Source organism: Camelus ferus, chromosome 3, assembly GCF_009834535.1.
Source record: "Camelus ferus isolate YT-003-E chromosome 3, BCGSAC_Cfer_1.0, whole genome shotgun sequence".
NCBI lineage: Eukaryota > Metazoa > Chordata > Mammalia > Artiodactyla > Camelidae > Camelus > Camelus ferus.
The window spans coordinates 76,131,508-76,152,587 of NC_045698.1; the positions used below are offsets into that span (position 1 = coordinate 76,131,508).

The window sequence follows — 21,080 nt, forward strand, 5'->3', positions numbered from 1 at the left end:
TTTTCAATGCTATTGTAAATAGAATTTTTTTTTAAATTTCATTTTGGATTGTTCATTGCTAATGTATGGAAATAAAATAGATTTTTGCATATTGATCTTATGTCTTATAACTTTGCTGAACTTATGTATTAGTTTTAATAGACTTTAATGGATGCCTCTGCTTTTGAAAATCCATATTAAAAGTATAATTCTACATTTGAACCTATTTTGTACAAACTTCTTTGTAAGTATACTCTGTTCTCTGCAGTCCAGAAATCCACTCATAAGCTTTTATTTCTAAGCCATAGAGATTCTATTAAGCTTCTTAAATTTACCTGCACAGTTTTGAGTAGCTGTTGCAATAGTAATGGTAATAATAATTACAGCTAACATTTTTTGTGTGCTTGCTTTGTTCCAGGCTCTCTGCCTGGCACATATTATATTATATTTACATCAGTCCCGTAATATGGAGTATTGTTAGCCTCTTTTTATAGACAAATTGGAGGCTGAGGCTTAATGTAATGAGTAATAATATGTCTAAAATCAGTAAAACTAGTAAATAGAAGAGCTGGAATTTGAACCTGGAATGATTCCTTCTAGAACCTGTGTTCTTAACTCACAGCCTACAGTGATCACTCATAGAATATTGTGTGTGTGTGTGTGTGTGCGTGTGTGTGTGTGTGTGTGTGTACAGTGATACTTAATTGGTGCTGTGTCATTTGTCTGGCAGAGTCAGCTGTCTGGAACAAAGCCAGTAACCAGTAAACAGTAATTTATCAGAGAACCCATACATTAGAGTACAATTTGTCACTTAGAGGTAACCCTCTCAGCTTATTCATTTTTGCTTTGCTTAAGCTGTCCTATTCATTCTATTCATTCTAATAGGTTAGAATGAAAAAAGTAAAAAAGGAGAATGCCAGAAGCATTTGCACTAACAACAATAAACCCTATTAAAATAAATTTAAATTCTAAAAAGTAAAGTAGTCCTCCCTTTCCACAGCTTCAGTTATCCGTAGTCAAGCTGGATCTGAAAATATTAAGTAGAAAAATTTCAGAAATAAACTAGTCTCTAAGTTTTAAGTTACATGCCATCTGAGTAGCGTGGTGAAATCTCACACTGTCCCACTCTGTCATGAGTCATCCTTTTGTCTAATGGGCCCATACTGTATACACTACCTACACATTAGTTTAGGAGAAAGCATAGTGTGTTTAGGGTTTGGTGTGCTACCCATGGTTTCCGACATCTACTGGGTGTCTTGGAACATATCCCCTGCAGATAAGCGGGAACTCTTGTATAGCAGGGCCATTGGGGGCCTTTATTATTTGTTGGTTGTAGCCTAGTATCTTCATTAGTCCCTAAAAGCATAAGTGTATAACATAGTGTAAACATTTATGAACTATTCAAAATAGCTAAAATTATGTTTGTTTTCTGTTTAGGAAGATAGAATGCTTTGTAAGAAATAAGCTATGATTATCTAAAAATATGTAAGTAGAGCACACTTACGTGTGAATTCTATTTAAATATGTCTTGACTCAGTGGTGTGTCAGCTTTAAGCTGCTTTGCACAGTTAAATAGCCTCTATTAAATATTTTCTTGTAGATTTTAGAATTCATCTATTTCATTAGGCATAAATTCAACAGTCTTTTGAATTAACTCTTTGGTGGGTGACATCTGACAGTAGCAGTGAAGGATTTCTCTGGCCATGGCCTACTACATAGTCAGTCTCATGTTTTTAACAGAAGAAAACACATCTTTTTAATACAATATTGCTATGTTAAGTATCAAAATATGAGTTTATTTTACAGAAATGGCTTATAAACTAAATATTTTTCATGCAATATCTTATGTATTTCCTTCCTAATATGTCATAATTAAAATATTTGGGCTTTTTCATCAGATATCCTAACTAATATGTTTTTAGGTTTATGTCAGCTATAGAAGCAATTACAAAAGTAAGGGAAAGAGATTAGGCAATGGAATGCTTTGACTTTAGCACTGTCATGAATAAATTAAAAATTGAAGGCCAGCTGTTATACCATTCTTCCAGCTTTGTAAGTTTCAGTGAGTTAACTTTGATTATGTTCTGTTGTCTCGGGTAATAATTTCTGTATACTTAGAGAATGGAGATAGAATCAAGCAGCTGTTTCTTAGACACCCAAATATAATTACATTACGTTTAAGAAAATTAATGAAGCAGTTTGTTTATTGTGCTCTTTTGGAAAATGATATAATTAGTAGATTAAAAAAATACTTTGCAAGGCATAAAGTACAGTAAAAATGTTAGCTATTTTTTGTGTCCTTTGTGTTTAAATTTTTTTTCCCTAAGGCCGTGGATATAACTTCTTGTGGAAACTTTGCTATAATTGGTCTCTCATCAGGAACTGTAGATGTATATAACATGCAGTCTGGTATACATCGAGGAAGATTTGGCAAGGATCAAGGTATTGAATTTTTTTTCCTTATTTTTTAAAAAAGTAATACAGATAGATATAAGGCTAATAACAGTTGCTGGCATTTATTAAATTCTTGTGTGCTTGCCATTTTGCTAAAGTTGTAGATGGGTTATGGTCACCCCTATGTGGCAGATACTGCCACTATACCTATTATAAACGCCATGTTGAACTATTCAAACAGAATGAAGTCATAGTTGTATTAGGGGAAAGTGGATGTTACAGAAATTAACGTTTTTGTTGAAACCTACATGGCTCCAATCTGATAGATTTTCTTATTACTGAAACATTATAATAACCTTCTCTCTGCCCCCTAAAATCCAGATTAATTTAAAAACTTCAGGAGAGTTTAATAGTGGGAACTTTGATACTTAAATAAAGGAATCACTTTTTGTGTAGTTTTCAGAGAGGCAATGCCAGTTCTTTCTGTTTTTTCCTTTCACATATGCTTTAAAGCCCATAAAGGATCTGTTAGAGGTGTTGCAGTGGATGGATTAAACCAGTTGACAATTACAACTGGTAGTGAAGGATTACTCAAGTTCTGGAACTTTAAAAACAAAGTTTTAATTCATTCTGTGAGCCTTGATTCATCTCCAAATATGATGCTGCTACATAGAGACAGGTAAAGTTTTTCTTTTCATGACAATGGACTTTCTTCTTGATGTTTTTGGTAAAAGTTCTTAATTTAAATAAAGAAAATTGGAACCCTGAACAATACAGGTTTGAACTGTGCAGGTCCACTTATACACAGATTTCTTTCACTAAACACTCACTGTAGCACCACATGATCCGCAGTTGGCTGAGTCTGCAGATGCAGAACCATGGACGTGGAAGGCCAACTGTAAAGGTATACACAGATTTTTGACTGCACAGAGGCCTCAGCGCCCTAATCCTCATGTTCAGTGGTTAACTGTACATAATTTACCAAGTGGGGAAACCAGACTTTTCATAGAAAAGAATAGCATTTTGCTTAATTTCCCCCAAAGTTATACTTCATTAATAAAATTTAAATGACTGTGAGATTTTAGTTCAAGGTTTTTTTGTTTGTTTGTTTGTTTATTAAAACTGGTGCATTTATCTTGCTAGTGGCATTCTGGGACTTGCCTTGGATGACTTCTCCATTAGTGTTTTGGACATAGAAACTAGGAAGATTGTCAGAGAGTTTTCTGGACACCAAGGTCAAATAAATGACATGGTAAAACAAACTTTAAATGTTTAAACAAAACTTGATTCCTTTCTTTTTTCTGTTTATGCTAAAATGTTCAAATAATTGAAACTGTTATTTTTTTAATAGCATTAAACTCATCCTATGAGGAGGTGTTCAAAATAAATAACTTGGAGGCTAATTTTCTAAGAAGAGACTTTTAAAGAAAATGTAGAATTAAAAGAAGTTTAATATTTCTCAGGAAGTTAATCCCATTAGATTAAAGTATAAATCCCAGAGTTCATTTTTCTCTCTTAAACTCTAAACAAGGTCAAATATACTTTAGAGAATGAATGATTCATTGAAACGTAAGTATATCATTTTTGACTTAATATTAAACTAGGCTGAGAGAATTCATTTCTGTTTTTCTACATGCAAAATGAATTAATGGTAGGAGACCTGGAATATCTGATACCTAGTTTATTCTAGTTTAATATTATTTCTAATATATCTTAACATCAAAAGTGTTTAATTAGTAAAAGTATGTTTTAGTTTACTATTGTGTTCTTATAGTGGGAAATATGGTAAGAAGTACTCTAGTTTAAAAAGTATATGTTGAGAAGTATTTTAAGTATATATTGTTATTTGCATCAATTGCAGATACCTTGATTTACTTGAAAACAGATTAAAAAAATAAAGTCCTAACTAGTAGCACTCCCAACAGCTACATTTACTTATCAGTTCTCACATCAAAAGTCTGGGTTTGCAGTGTTTACCCGTTTCCTTAAAAATAGGGGTTGGGGGGGATAGTCAAAAATTGTGTTGTTCTGCAGATAGGAGGTAGGTAGAACTACCCATCAACAGAATTTGTTGTGACAGCTTCTATAGAAATGGGGGGGAGTGGAGTAATTTTGATGAAATAACATTTTTGAAAACATCTGTCAGTGCCAACTTGCTCCTCCTATTTCTTTCCTTTTTAAACTTTACTTTCAGGTTGTGTGTCTGGAGTTTCTCATAGTTAGTAATAAATTACTCCTGTTCAAGTAAATCTGTGAGCATTTATAACATGACTTTACCTACCAGAGTAATTTTCCATTCTTATCTGCACTATCCTATAAATTGTACTCTCTGTACCTTAAGATTTGAATTTCCACAGTATCACCATATCCTGATGACAAAATTGAGTTCATTTATCCCAGTATTATTTGCTAATATGGATGGTTATAATCCTTATGGTGTGTTTAGATTTTGGATGAACAATTTTACTGCCATTATAAATCTTGAAGTTTTTCCTTTTGGATCTTTCACATTTGACCTTACTTAAGAGTCACATGTTACAAGCAATGAGAGCTATTATTTTTCCGTTTTTATCAATAGAAAAGATATAAGTTCTTTATAAGTAGTGTACAGTAGTTTATGAGTAGCTTGTAAGGCATAAGTAGTTTATTATTTAAATTTATATTGAAAATATGATTAACTTCACTATTTTAAGAAAATTTGCATTCTTGTTTTAATCATTTTGGATTCTTAGAAAGCCAGTCTAATTCATAGACTATTTTCAAGGAAATATAGCTTTTGTTTCTTTCACAGATACTTAGCTGAAATTAGGCTAGCAAAATATTTCTAATTGAATGTTCTCAGTGGTATATCAGAAATGGTATTTTCTTTTACATAAGATAAGGTAGTCTAAATTTTACTCAATCAGATTTTTTTTAATGCAACCTGTATTAGTTTTTCATTTCTTGTATTCTTTAAGCTATTAAATATATAGGTCCAAACATACATACATACACATATATACAGACATATATACTGTATTTTTGTTTTTTTTTTAATTTAAAGGCTTTCAGTCCTGATGGTCGTTGGTTAATAAGTGCTTCAATGGATTGCTCTATTAGAACTTGGGACCTTCCATCTGGGTGGTGAGTTTTTTGAATCTCTAACCTCTATCAAAAGTTTTCTTAGTTATTGTCTTTACATGCAACTATTACCTGTAATTAATGGATTATATACTTTTTGAGTGTGAATATATTTGGGGATTTTTCTAACCTGACTATATTTTATCCTTGGAGTATTTTTGATCTCAAACAGTAGGGAGTAGTGTCATAAAAGATAATAGTGATGAAAATGCAGTCTCTTAGATACTGTGTTTCTACAAAATTGAGATATAGAAGTGAGTTGCGTAAACCCTAAAAAAGCTCATTTGGTCTTTTTGATACCCTAAGATAGACCTCAAATTTTAGGACTACTAACTTTTATTTTGAGTATTTTCTTGTTTTGTTGTTGTTGTATGTATTGGATTTAGTCAAATGGTCAAATCCCTAACTTTGTCTTGTGTATATTATGTATTTTCTGTCTCTAATATAATTCTTGAAATAAGACATTTAGATACCTTAGAGTAATGAAAATTTGTGTCTTAAGATTTGGGTTAAATCCAGCAGTGTTCAGCAGTGTCATAGATTGAAACTTTTGCTAGTAAAACAGCACTTGAAGAGAAGACATTTATTCTGTTAAATAATTTGAACAGTGGAGACTTACAGAGAGAGAGTGTACCTTGTTGCTAAAAATTATGTAGGCATAGATAGAATTGAAATTGTATCACTTAACACAGAATTGCTTAGATCGAGTTTGAAAGGAGTGATGAAAACAGCAGAAGCATAGCATAAGGAGAGAGATGGCTGAGAACAGTGAGAAGGACAAGGGTACTTTTTAATCCTCTGAAATATTCCTCAATTAAGCTCTGTCCAATTCTACTCCTCTTCTTTCTCAGGAACTGGATAAGCTCATAGCTGAAAGCAGTTTGACCTTTAGAAAGGAAAAACCCTGATGTACTTATTTCCTTTCAAGTGTGATAGAGGAATGAGGCACAGCTGTCTACACAGCTTGCATACCGAATTTGGAATATGCACAGCAAGAGTGACTCTAATTAAAGAAGAGGCTTTTGCCCACAGATGTGTCTCTTTTTCACTTGAAATAGAGTAAAGCAAAATCTAATTAGATGACTGTGTCCACTCGCTTCAGAAAGTTCACCTAAAGTTGATACTTCCTTAATTAAAAAAAAACAAAAAACTTTCTTTCTTTTTCTTAAAGGCACCATCAGAACTGTTGGTTAGTCTGTTGCTCCTTGGACTTTTGCTGTTTTCTAAAAATGAACATTATAATTTGAATTCTTTACAGTAGGAATGTTGTACAAGAAATGGAGTTGATGTAACACCTTTTCCATTTTCCTTTTTAGTAGTTTTAGTTCACATTAGATGGGAGAGTTAGGTTAATGTTGAGTGGTACTAAATTGACAAAATATTTTTTTAAAGTGCTAAGTTTATTTTTGGAATGGAAGAATTAGGATCTGAAAGTAGCATTCAAAGTCACCAACCTTTGACTCAGCATTAGCCTTTTGCTGAATTTCTTATTTCAGTAAAAAGATGAACAAATTTAAAACTGACAGGTTTTCAACTCTGGTATCTTATTTTTAGGTGAACACTGAGATAATTTTAAGTGAATACAGAGGCATGAAGCTAGGAGAAACACAAGAGCAAGAAATGAGTCACAGGGATTGTTAAAAGAAAATAATAATATCTACACTGATTAGACCAAAGTATATTTTTAATGAAGAAAAAAATAAGTACTTCTTTGGTTAAGATTTGAAGTGGAACAAATGAGAAAGCTTGAAAAGCAGCATCACACAACTGCTGCTGCCTAACTGAAACTAAGCTAAGTTAAAGTGAGCTGCTAGGCACTTTATATGCTCTTATTTTTCATCTTCTGTCGATCCTTTTAGGTGTAGGTACTCTTCCTGTTTTTAGTCCCATTTACAAATGAGGAAATGGAGGCCTAGAGAAGAGTTAAGTGATTTGCCCGAGGCTGCATAGTTTGTACATGACATTTTGCTGTAATAAGCATATGAGAAAGAAACAGATTTCCTAGTACTTGTGCTATCAGCCTCTCTTGGGTTGTGTCATATGATCTAAGGATGAATGGTTTTCTTGATGTAGAAGATAGTAAGGAAGTAAGGATTAGTATTTCATCATACAACCATAGGTAACTGTTGGGTTTTTTGATTCCACCTCTTTTTAAAAACATAACTGGTATGGCAACCTTTGGAGAGTCCTAGTTTTTTTCTTCAGTAAGCAGTTTTATCATTTGCTTAACACTTTAAATATGTAAAGAATGAATATACTCATTACATAGCCTGAAAAGTGAATCTATGTGTGAGTAAACCTTGGGGTGTGGCAACACACGGGTGTATCCATCTGGAATTGTGCCTATCTAAAACAAGTTGCATAGGAACCGAGCTGTTTCCAGTGAAGTTTTTTGTTTAAATGCTGAAAATGTACTTTTGTTTGTAGGATTCTCAGAGAAGCAGAGTTGAAATTTTTAATTTTTGAAATTATCTGTCATTGCCTACCACTGTTTATTTCTGGTTGCTTTTAATCTTTTAAAAGTTTAGGTTGAACTCTTTTGGGGTGAGAAAAATATAAAATTAAACAGTTTTAATAGAATTTTGTGTTTTGTTCTGTCTCACCCCCCCCCCCATGCTTTCTGAGGAGCATTACATGAGAATAATTAGAATAGAACATTGTTTTGCATTTCTCACTGAGGCAAAATTTTTCCTTTGTTCTATTTATTAAAGTTTCCTTTGTAAAGTGATTCCATCATATTGGACAATATAAACATTGTCTATACTTGTTCAGAATATAATCAGAAGTAACTTAGTGCTACCTGTATATGAAAGGCTCTGTGTTTGAAAATCTGATCCCTTAAAATGGGAATTTTTTTTAATGTTCTCTTAAGAATCCTATAATTTACCTGAGACTTTTCATGTTGTAGGATTAGCAGGAGACTATATGCAGTTTGGTCTGGGATTAAGCCTGCATACTTGTGCTTTATGAACTAATGTGGCAGCGTAAAATGTGCTGTGTATGTGGAAACCATCTTCCTCAATTTGATGCTTTTACATAATGCAAGGCCAGTCTACCCACACATAACAGCTGTGGAAATCAAGTTGCACAATGAATTTGCCAAAATAATTATAGTATCAAGTTAAATAAACTTGCTCAAGCAGTGTATTTCTCTTTATAACAAATAGATTCTTAAACCTGTTAGGGAGCTTCACTCCTCACGTACTTGCACTTTTTAATGAACAAATATTAATTAAGACAAATAAGAAATATATGTAAATTTTTTAAAAATGTATATAGAAATAAAATATGTCTATGAGAGCAAAAAAAATGGTAAGTTCTGAAATGGCTGAGTTTAGGTTTAATCTTCATCATTATAAATTGAGATAATATTTCTGCTCTGGGTTGTTTGGATTAAATGAATTAACATAATTTAACAATCTTTGGTGTGTGAGTGTACATATATATACACATACATACATAAATATGTATATATGTATATATATATAGCAAATATTTCCTTTTCCCCAATTTCCTTGATCCTCAGAAGTGGTTATTCTTGTGAGTTTCCAAAGTAGGTCTGAGCAGAAATCAGACAGGTGTATTACTCACCTTTTTTCCCTATGAGTGAGAATTAAACATCAGTCATTGTCTTGAGCACACACACTCTGGTTTGTTTCTAGTGCTCCTAATTTTAGTCTTGTCTTACAATCTTGCATTCATTAGTTAAGGTTTGCATTGTTAATCATGCTGAACAAATTGAGAGAGAGATTTTATCAAGGACAGTCCATTGGAGAGTCTTCATGTTACATTTGAGCTGCTCCATGAATCACCAATGTAGGCATGCCCTGGGTGTTCACGTGCTTTCAGGCTATCAGACTGTTGTACCTTTAGTTTCGGTGGTGATTTTGCTAAGTTTATAGTGATTAAGAGTGCAGGCTGCTTGATGACAGGTCTAGGTCAGTTAATTTCTGTCTTGAGCAAGTTTTCAAATCTTAACCGGGCCTCATTTTTCTGAAATGTATACTAAGGGCAGATCTGCCTCATAAGTTTGTGAGACTTAAATTAGTAGGCACTAGTGCTCAGAATACTTCCTGGCACGAAGCACTAAAAACTGTTAACTGCTGGTTTTGTTTTTTTTTTTGAATACTTTGTTTTATTTAATGCAGATTCTGAACTTCAGTCATTTTGTCATGACTTCCCATGGATAATGTATTGGCTTCAGTGAATCAAATAGTTTTTAAAGCAGTTCTGATTAAAACCAGAATATGCCTCTTAAAGTATACAGAGTATTCACACTCCTACCCAGCCTAAGAAGCCTCTTCTGCAAGATGCCAGTGTGTTAGGCCTTTCTCTTTACTCCTTAAACTTGCTTCATTTCACTTCCTTCTGCCACCATCCTGGTTCAGATCTTCATTGCTTGTTAGATGACTACAACCATAATCTCACTGTTCTTCCTGTTCAAATATATTCTGCTAGCAGGTTTTCTTATGAAAATGAAGATTATACACTATCTGCTCAAAAGCCTGTAGTGACTTTCCATTGATTAAAAAGTAAAAAATTCAGATGTTTGGTATTCAAGACCAGACTGCACTCCTCACTAGACAGTTTTCTCTTGCCTTCCACATTTCCCTCACCCAGAAAATGCTTCCTTTACCATTGACATCCATTGAACCCCTGTCCATTTGTAAGGCTCATCTCAACACACTGTGTTCTCTGAAAGCCTATTCTGAGTCTCCTACTTGGGTGTGATCATTCCCTAACTTTTCAACCCCTGACTGCAGCATTTTAAAGTTGTGAGACTGGTTTCCATAAGCTGCATTATGGTTGTGCTCTACAGACTGAATTTTCATGTTTCATGTATAGCATGATTACCTGTTTGAAAAACAGGTAAAACTGCTCAAACGTTTTTTTCATTACCATTCTCTTATTCTTATTTACAGCCATTTTATTTTGTTACTTTCTTTTATTCCCTACATCTTTTATTATTTTCACTGGATTAACAAAAACAGGAGAATGCTGATAATTTATTCTAAATGTGTGACATCTTTAGAATTGTTTCCAAGCGAGTCTACCAAAATGCCATTCCAGAAAAACAGAGCATTTCCTCCTGTGTTCTCCTGATTGTTGAAACTCTTTTTCCAGTTAATTGGTCTATTTAGTGTTTGGGGTCTTTCTCATTAAGGAGATTATTTTCACATAGTAACTTAGTTGACAAAGCTCTTTGTTAATGATGACTTTCTGGTGTTGGTAATTTAAAAGCAAAAACAAAACCAAAAATTTCCTACATCTCTTATCCTTTGTTCTTTTAGAAAACATATATTTTGTGAATTACATCCTTTTTGATAGAGTTCAAATTTTTTTTTATTCTTTTTATAGCCTGATAGACAGCTTTTTGTTGGACTCAGCTCCTCTTAATGTTACTATGTCACCTACTGGAGACTTTCTGGCCACTTCCCATGTGGACCACCTTGGAATTTATTTATGGTAAGTTCTTTCATACAGTTCTCTTTTGAGTAAGAAGTTGAAGAAAGATGATATTATCAGACAGTCATAGTTGTTAACATTGCCTTTTTTTTTTTATGAAGTGGAAATGTCACATAGTTAACACTGGTCAGAATGTCCATTATCAAAAAGTCTACAAATAATAAATGCTAGAGAGGGTGTTGAGAAAAGGTAACGCTCCTGCACTGTTGGTGGGAATGTAAAATGGTACAGCCACTGTGAAGAACAGGATAGAGGTTACTTAAAAATCTAAAAGTAGACTTACCGTATGATCCAGCAGTCCCACTCCTGGGCATATATTGAGAAAACTCCAATTCAAAAAGATACATGCACCCAACATTCATAGCAGCACTGTTTACAATAGCCAAGATACGGAAGCAATTTAAATGTCCATCAACAGGTGAATGGATAAAGAAAATACATATATATGCAATACAGTATTACTCAGCCATAAAAACAATAAAATAATGCTGTTTGCAGCACATGAGTGGACCTAGAGATTATCATTTTGATTGAAATAAGTCAGGCAAAGAAAGACAAATATCATATGGTATCACTTATATATGGAATCAAAAAAACCATATAAATGAACTAATATTTACAGACCAGTAATAGACTCACAGACATAGAAAGCAATCTCTGGTTACCAAAGGGGAAGTGGGGAGGGATAAATTAGTTTGGGATTAATATAATACACACTACTATATATAAAATAAATAAGCAACCAGGACCTACTTTGTAGCCCAGGGAACTATATTCAGTATCTTGTAATAACCTATAATGGAAAAGAATCTGAAAAAGAATACATATATATATATAACAGAATCGCTTTGCTGTACACCTGAAACTAACATAACATTTTAAATCAACTATACTTGAATTAAAAAAAAAATGTTAGAAAAATGTTAGAAAAGGGATATCCCCAGCTGGGCTGGTCTTCCTGTCAATACTCCAAACCCGTTTATGACCTTGGCCAGTCACCTCTGAACTTTAGCCTACTTTATCTATAAAATAAGTTGTGGGCAAAATGCTTTCTAAGATTCTTTTTAGTTGCTTTTCATAACTTTTCATAACCATGTAAAGATATTTATGGTGGTCTTCAAGCTCCACTGTCATGAACATGTAAGAGTTCAAAATAAATCGTCCATTATCTGGGCCTAGAAAAATATTTATCTATTTTCTGAGTTCAGATGTCTAATTTTTCTTTAACTCTTATTGAGGAAGAGAGAAAAATGAATTCCTTTTCTGATTACAAAATTCTATAATTAGCTTTTTAGGGTATGAAAGTAAAGTCAATGTACAATAGGCATTGTGTCTCCAGCCACCTTAATAAGCAAAATGATATATCTCCTGGAATCTATTAACCTTAAACAATCAAGACAAGAATGATAGCTGTGGTACCTCAGCAGCAAGGGTGTATAGTGTAGCTAGTAATATAACTCAGAACCTGATATTACCAATTTTTATTTTCCATTCCAGATTCATTATGTGTACGAAAGAGAATCTGATTAGCCCACCTTGAGACAGGTGTCCACATCTTAATTAGTCGTCCAAGGCCATGGTACAGGATCAGGTAGCAGAAACATGGCCACTTAGAGGACCATTCTAGAGGAGGGGAAATCCATGACTGTTCAGCAGACCCAAGGATCTGATCAGCATATTCTCTCCCTGATTTAACTTTCTAAGTCCATCTTTCCTTCAGTTATAATTTCTTTATATGAAGGTTGCCATTTGTCAAAGCAGTATGAATATGTGGATGTTACATTACCTTATGAAAGTGTTATCTACTGCTCATCTCTCAAATAAGTACTTTTTTGTGCTGCATTAAAAATAAAGACTGTTAATAATGTTTATGCACAGCTTTCTTGTGATGTCATCTATGACATGAACCAAAGCATTTTCAAATTAATACTATCTATTTTTGATATTTTTTCAAATTTATAAGTCATGAGAATCTGTAGCCAAATTCAAGATTGTGGAGATTATTACCAGTAACTGAGTTTTTCTGAAAAAAACTATTTTTATAATTTTAAAAACATTGCTTATGTTTTTATTTCTCAGGTCCAATATTTCCCTATATTCAGTTGTTTCATTACGGCCACTTCCCACTGATTATGTTCCTACAGTAGTGATGCTTCCTGGTACTTGTCAAAGCCAAGGTAATCACAAAATGGCAAAGTAATTTTTGAAGTGTTATACAGTAAACCTAATTCAGGATATTGCTCCTGAAAGCAAAATTCAGTGCATTCAAAGTGTTTTTTAGCTTATGAAATATTTGGCATGACTTCATGAATTTATGCAAAAATGTAATCAATGTGGTACTCACAAGATATCAAATAGCATGCCAGAGGAGAAATGTCTTGAGTCTGGTGATGAGAATTGTAGTTAATATGAGAAAATAAGGAAATGAACTAAATATATAGAAAGAATTTACAGGGCTATACTGAGTGAACATGTTATGAAATATATGGGTTTAGAATGAATAAGTTGCTTTTATGTGATAAACTCTCATTCAGCATTAATTTGTTTGACCTGAAAATTTTTTCTTTTAAGATGTAGAGTTATCAGAAGAAACCATAGAACCAAGTGATGAAATGATAGAATATGACTCCCCAGAACAGCTGAATGAGCAGTTGGTGACTCTTTCACTCCTTCCTGAATCCCGGTGGAAAAACCTTCTTAATCTTGATATTATTAAGGTAATACAATAGTACACTTAATATTGGCCCCTAAAGACACATTCCAGAAGCATTAGTAGGTAAAGTTTCCCTTACTTTGAAGGCTTTAGGAGGAGAAGTTAATGCCTAAGGTAGTCAGGAGAACACCATTTAGCTGAATGCTGTTTAATCCAGTGTGATCGATCATCACAAGATTTTTTCTCTCTCTATATGTGGACTTTGAGAGCACTCAGTAGACCTTTGGATACAGCAAAAGTACAGCCTGTAGCTACAGAGCCATTAGAAATTAGATGTGTTAAGCCCAGCCTAATAAATTACTTATTTAACTTACGAAGCAAGAAAAAAAATTGCTGCCATAATGTGTGATGTTTCTATTGCTAGGCATCTGGGGACTAGAAGACTTTTTACTGGTCTTTTTAAAATTATGTTTCAGTCACCCTTTGTCATACCACACCCCCTCCTCTGTTGGCTACAGGATTTTCTGTGTTGGCCCCAGGCACATAAGTTAAGATGTACTAGACACTAGTTAATGTCCTGAGACAATAGCAGTGAAAAAAGGCTAGCCCCTTTGTCCTTGAGGAGTTTACAATTTCACATGAAAAATGGATAATTATAATTATGGCATAAATTAGTGTTTTTTGAACCATGTCTCTTGACCCCTATTTGTGAGTAGCAGAAACAATTGAAAGGAATAGACAAGAGTAGAAAATTTCAGAGAATATCTTCTGATAATAAGGGTGAGTGTTGTTTTATGAAACTTGATTTAGCTAGATATACACATATACACATTCACTAGGGGTTTATTATGTGCTAAGTCACATTACGGGCTAGCATTTTTATAAAAAAGTGTAAGGAACACTGACATACGTAACTATGACAAGATGTGTTAAGTATTTTTGTAACTAGTAACTTAGCAACAGAAAAAATACGTGTGTCTTGGGTAAGAAAAAGAGGGAAGTTTTCACATGTTAATTTTACTCACAGAAATTTAAAAGTGCTTTTTTACTTACTCACTTTCTGAGAGATTGGGCATCAGCATAAAGGTATGTTGTCTAGGAGCATAGTTACGAAATCTCTCCATTATATTTTGTAGTCCATCAGCTGTAAAGAGAGTACTTTATGGAGTAGCTTAAAAACAATTCATTAAAAAGTATGGGTAGGTGAATGTGAGGGAGCAATCAGAATAATGCCCAATTAACTGAGCCAAATTTGGGCACCACCCTGCCTTTTGCTAACATATAGTTTGTTCTGCGTAAAAATATAGAAACCTTAGTGAATGATCTTTATAAGGGAGATATGCTAACACCTCTGATATTTTTATTTCCTTTGGAATGAAAGAAGTTAGAATTTTTATATTTGTCCCATGGGTAACTTTTCTACTTTTGGTTTTATGAAAAGGAGCTTCTCTAAAGCCTTTTGCTTTTATTTACAAAACTCAGTGACTGCCTTCTGAGTTAGAAGGGTAACTGTGACTCTAGCTATAGTTTCTACCATCCCAAAGAAAGCCTGTGCTTACACTGTAATTGGCAGTACTTTGTCCTGCTTTCGTGTAGTAACTTTCTTTTATGCTGTGCCTCCATGCGGCCACAAGTATCCCGGCTTTCTTTCAAAAAGCAAATCTCTGTAGAGTTCCTGAAGAATGGAAGAGATAGCACAAGTAAACTTGTGAGGCTCCTTTATTAGGCAGTTTACCATAGAAAGGCTCTCTTATCAAATACTTCCAAAATAGTGATATGTAACAGTGTAGTCAGCAAAACTAAATTCTGTCAGTGTGAATTTCAAGGGAGATTTTCCTGTTAGAATTTTTCTAACACTTGAAATATTTTATAAATGAGTGATAGGATTCTCTTGCTTTTTAAAAACACAAAGTACTAAGGAAAAATAAATAAAAATTCCAACAAAACAGAAGAATTAGAGCCATGCTTCCCAAAATAAAAAAATTTAACCAAATTATTTCTAATGGCAGAGTCTACCTCTGGCTTCAAATTTCTTTTCTTAAAAAATTGTTGAGCATTCATATAAATTTTGCATTCTAGCCCATTTTGTGAAAAGGGTTGTATTTCAATATAAAGGAAATTCAAAATTACTTGATTGTTATTTCTTCACCTAAATATTCATGTAAATATAATGTTTCAGGAAAATGAGTTATGTTTGTCTTAGAGCTTCTCCTGAACCCTGTCATTTTCCTTCTGCCTTATCAGCAAGGGTACTGGAGGTCTGCATTAGGAAGCCCAGTTTAAGATGCATTGGTTGGTTGGGATTTTATTTTAGTATCTTAATCTGAAGGAGTTTCAATTTTTTTACTTTTGGGAGTTAAAAAATTAAGTTGGAATTAAGTGTTAGAAACTTTTGGCGACATAATTATTTACTAGTTTTTTTTCCTTTTCTCATTTTCTCTCAATTAGAAAAAGAATAAACCAAAGGAACCACCCAAAGTACCCAAATCAGCACCATTTTTTATTCCAACAATTCCTGGCCTTGTACCCAGATATGCTGCACCTGAACAAAATAATGATCCTCAACAGGTAAAAACTAAATTGGAGCATTCTAAGTACATGGGGTGTGTTGTTTTATGTTGTACATTTGTAGTTCTTAACCAAGACCCAAGTTTACAGACATAGAGGAAATTAATAATAGCTTTTAATTAGAAACTATAATTTTTGTTATATTTGTGGTTTTTGAATACTGTATATTTGTTTTTGTTTAAGTCTAGAGTGGTAAATCTTGGAATTTTGGCTCAAAAATCAGATTTCTGCTTGAAACTTGAAGAAGGACTGGCAGATAATAAATGTAAGTTAAATTATAAAATATTTTACCAAATATCATTAGCTTATTTTACTTTATATGAAGAGAAATTGGATGAAATATTAGCAGGTTTCTCAGTAGCTGAAAGTAAAAACCAGAAGGATTGAAATTTTGGTTTTAATCTGAAGTAATTTTAGCTTTGTGTTGTATTAAATGAGTGACACTAAACTCAGATGATATTGAAATTATATAGTAATCTTTTGAGAACATTTCATTCTTTATGGAAAGTTGGATTTTTTTTTTTTTTTTTGCTTTTGTTTTTACTTACAAATCTGATTTTCAGTATAGTTTGCAATACAGAGGAGACTTTTGTCTTAGGTAATTTCAGATATTACCAAATTATCTCATAAAAAGGCAATTTTAAAGTTTATTTATTAAATGTTAATAGATTTAAATTTTGACAGCTACAGTCTAGCTAATAATGATAAACAAGAGCTATGAGCAGTTAACAAAATCACAGCCTGTTTGACTTATCTTCTTAGTTTCTGACCCACATGCTTTTGTTTTCATACCAGTATCACTCGAGTACACATTGGCAGAAGTCAAAGAATGGTACTGATGGATCATTGTAGGTGGTAAAGAATAGCAGGATCATAAAAGGAGTAATATGTTTATGAGGGAATAAAGAAGAAAAACACTATTATTTAGTATGTACCGAAGAGCAGAAAATAAGATGTATTAGACTTTTGTCATTGGTGTTGTTCCTTTTCAAAAAGCTAAAAGCATAATCATTGCCTTTGTAATAACAAATGCCTCTTATAAAATAGTTGTAAGTATATAGAATACATTTTCATAGGATGCGTATGAAATAAGAGTGCTTACCTCTAGGGAAAAGAAGTAGATTTGGAGTGGGAAAGAATAATGTGGAGTCTTTCCCCTCATATATTTCTGTATTGTTAGTGTTTCTTACTGATCATGTGGTATTTTCATAATTTTTGTAACAATAGAAAGAGAGAAAAATAAATTTCCCCATGCATCTTATTCCCAGTGGCAACTGCTGTTAGTAACTTGGCATATACCTCTATAGCCTTCTTTTATTTGGATTTATTCTTACTGATTTATGAGCATCTTAAAATGGCTGATGCTTGGCATTAATTAGATTTTCTTTAACAGCCTTAATAGGAAAAAAAAGTTAATTTTGTTGTTGTTGTTGTTGCATTTTCAGTAATTTAAGCCACAGGAAATTTCCTGTGTATTTTAAGTACATGTTGCTTGGGGTTTGAAATGAAAACTAGTTTCCTAAATGAAATGATTGTAGGTAATAACTGGATTCTTATTAAAACTTAATGCAGATGAAGCTGCTTTTAACCTTCTGAAAGAATTAGGCCCATCTGGAATTGAAACAGAACTGCGAAGTTTGTCTCCTGATTGTGGTGGTTCTATAGAAGTTATGAAGAGCTTCTTGAAAATGATCCGGATGATGTTGGAAAGAAAGCGTGATTTTGAGTTAGCCCAGGCATACCTTGCATTGTTTCTAAAGGTAAGTCTCAAATGTAAGACAGAACTTCCCATCTTGCCCTCCTCTAGAGTAGTGTTGTCTTATAGAACTTTCTGCAAAGGTGGTAATGTTCCATACTCACACTTGCCACATGTAGCTCCTGAGCACTTGAATTGTGGGTAATTTGACTGAGAAACTGAATTTTTCATTTTATAGAGATGTGATTAATTTAAATAGCTTTCTGTGCCTAGTGACTACCATAATGGATAGCTGGACAGCACAGCAGCTTTCAGTTGTTTTTTGTTGTGTTGTGTTTTGTTTTTAACTCAACACAGTCTTGACTCAGTCTCCTGACTTTTCTGTATCATCCATTTGATCAGTATACTAAACTGTTAACTTTTTAAAGTAGTTACATTTTTGGCATTTTTTTTGTGAAGAGAGAGTCAGGTTTTATGTTTATGTTTTGTTTTGTTTTATTCTTTGTACTGTTGAAATAAAAATATTTACTTCTATCTTGTTTGAAGGAGTTTCAGTTGTTTTGGCAATAACAGAATTGCTTTTATGGTTAATATAATGGAGAACTCATGTTTATTTCAGTAGTATAATGTATTGAAGGAGGTAGATGATGCTGATTTTCAGTGATAGATATGATTCTTCATTGATCCCATTAATATCTAAAGTGAGTTTTCACTTGATCTATTTATTTAAAATTACTTAAAAAGTAGATACTTAGATGATAGCATGTAGGATAAAAAAATAGGAATACCACATATTGTTTCTATATTCTTCCCAAATTTACCAAGTTTAGTTCCTGAATATAAATTTAATTAAATCTTTAGAAAGTAAAGCAAAGGGCCTTTCTGCCATTAGTTACCGGTGGGTTACAGTGAAAGGAGAAACTTAAAAGAAGCACAGAAAATAGTATTTTCTAAGGTTCCTTGGTAAAAAAAGTTAAATCCAGAATGAAAAAAATTTCAGTTTTCTTAAATGTTCAACTATCATTTTTTCTTTTTAGTTACACCTTAAAATGCTTCCTTCAGAGCCAGTACTTCTAGAAGAAATGACAGAGTTGTCATCACAGTTGGAAGAAAACTGGATCCATTTACAATCACTGTTCAATCAAAGCATGTGTGTTTTAAATTATATAAAAAGTGCTTTATTATAAAGAAAAAACTTACATGACTAAATAAATCAGACTTTTATATTAAAGTGGTTGAGAGTTTAACTCGTACCTTGTTTTCTAAGTTTCAATGTGAAAAGAAAATAAATGCTGGCACTACTGAGTTGTCAGTCATTCTTCACTTTAAATGCTTAATACTTGCCTGAAATAAAATTATACCTGCCTTTTGTTTCAAAGATGTAGAGAATCCTCTCTAATGACTTACTTTCTGAATCTCTTCACATCAGTTATGACTTTTTTTTAAATTATCACCAGCTTGTGGTTTTTTTTTTTTTTGATACCTGTAACATGAGGTGTACTGAGTGTTTCATGTAAAGTATTACTGAATTAAACTGAAGATAAAACTGATACATAATATAGTTGTAAAAGTGCCCTCATGTTACGAGGTAAAAAGGCATGTTTCCTTCCTTAATGGCCTTTGATGAAAACAGGTCATTGACTCTTAGAGCCAGCAGGCGTGTCAGACAGTACAGCCTCTTGAATTGCAGAAGAGGAAGCTGCTGTGGTCCGCTTAGGATCTCAGTGACATACCCAGATTTTCTAACACTGCCCTAGTGCTCTCTCTATTGTAACCTTTCTAAAGGAACTTGTTCTTTTATCATGAATATGATGAGAGGCACTTTCACAAGGCAGCTTGCTACAGGAGACAGTTGGACAGATACCTAGGATAGGTGAGGGAAATTCCAGATTCCATTGAAGATACCCTTCAAAGGTTTTTCTTCCTCACTGTTGACCTTTTTATTTGGGAAGAAACTACTGACTATACTTTTCTTTCATAACCATTGTGAAACCAGATAGCTTTTCTCATCATCATTGTTTTTGTAATTCAAGGCTTCAGCAATATGTGAGTTAAAAATAAGCAATTTTTAAAAGCACACTGTTCTAAAAACTTTTTTAGTTTTTATACTATACTCAAAAGTAGTGTCATTCATGTAATTCAGCTGGTTGTATTTGAAAGCCAATACCATTCTAATTAGGATATAGTTTTATAGAATAATCTCCAGAAGGGAGAGTCCTCACAAGGAGTTGATTAATGATAAGTTTAATTGTCAAAACAGTTTTGTCTATGGTGAAATGTAGAGTTAGTAAACTGTTAAAGAAATAAGCGAGTTTGGTTATGTGCTTTGTTCGTTTAGAAATGTTTATAAACTTAACAGTTATTGACTGAAATGTTAATAATGACTGAAGTTCTAACTTAAACATTAAAAACTGTATTCCCCCACACCCCAAATACTATATTCTAAAGACATGGCTAAATTCAGTATATAATTATGTACCATGTGAATGAAGATTGTAAATATCTAAAACAGTATTAAAAGTTCCAAACTGAAATTGTATTGCTATGATAAATCTTGAACTTTCTTTTTCAGATGAGAATACAGGAGTTGAGTGTATTGTTTTTATTGGTGATATCTTTAAATACTATTAAAGCATCATTTTGGCAGGTAATCTTCCAGAACATTTTCTGTATATTTGCCATCAAGGAAGGGTGGGAGAAAGAAAAACAAAGGTTATTTTTTGTGTGTATAATTTTTCTTAAAATGTATCAATCCGTACATACTGCTTTTTCTTTACATTTTAAATTACAAATGTAGTATGACTGCATTTTACTTGTAAAAACATCAAAGACAAGTCTATGTTTGATAATCACCTTCAATCCCAGTAACTTCCCTTGAAGTAGCAGTTGTTAACTTTCCATCTAGACCTTTTTCTGTGAATGTATATACATGTTATATATAGCTACAGCAAATAAACTATTGCTTCAGTTTTTACATAAATATATGAATGTCATTCTGCAACTTTTCTACTTGGTTTCTTTATTTGCGTATTTCTCCTAATCTCACCTATTTACTTTTGTATAGTGTTCCACATTAGCCTACAATGGACACTAGGGTAGTTCCTCCGCCCTTTTTTCTCTTTACAAACAGTGCAGAAGGAATATCATCCTGCATGACTCTTTATGTGTATGTAAGGATTTCTCTGGAATATGCTTAAGCTTTGA

The 21,080-nt window shown here is 33.0% G+C and overlaps 1 protein-coding gene across 1 annotated transcript in view; it reads left to right on the top strand.

Annotated features, from left to right (window-relative positions):
- Positions 1–20,882, top strand: part of WDR36 (WD repeat domain 36) — a 38,755-nt gene extending 17,873 nt beyond the window's left edge. Inside the window, exons 13-23 of the mRNA XM_006177117.3 lie at positions 2,307–2,421; positions 2,887–3,052; positions 3,517–3,625; positions 5,417–5,496; positions 10,852–10,959; positions 13,039–13,136; positions 13,531–13,676; positions 16,061–16,180; positions 16,364–16,445; positions 17,753–17,940; positions 18,914–20,882. Coding sequence (XP_006177179.2) covers positions 2,307–2,421; positions 2,887–3,052; positions 3,517–3,625; positions 5,417–5,496; positions 10,852–10,959; positions 13,039–13,136; positions 13,531–13,676; positions 16,061–16,180; positions 16,364–16,445; positions 17,753–17,940; positions 18,914–19,063 — 1,362 coding nt within the window. The 3' untranslated portion in view covers positions 19,064–20,882. The remainder of the gene's footprint in view (positions 1–2,306; positions 2,422–2,886; positions 3,053–3,516; positions 3,626–5,416; positions 5,497–10,851; positions 10,960–13,038; positions 13,137–13,530; positions 13,677–16,060; positions 16,181–16,363; positions 16,446–17,752; positions 17,941–18,913) is intronic.
- The last annotated feature ends 198 nt before the right edge of the window (positions 20,883–21,080 follow it).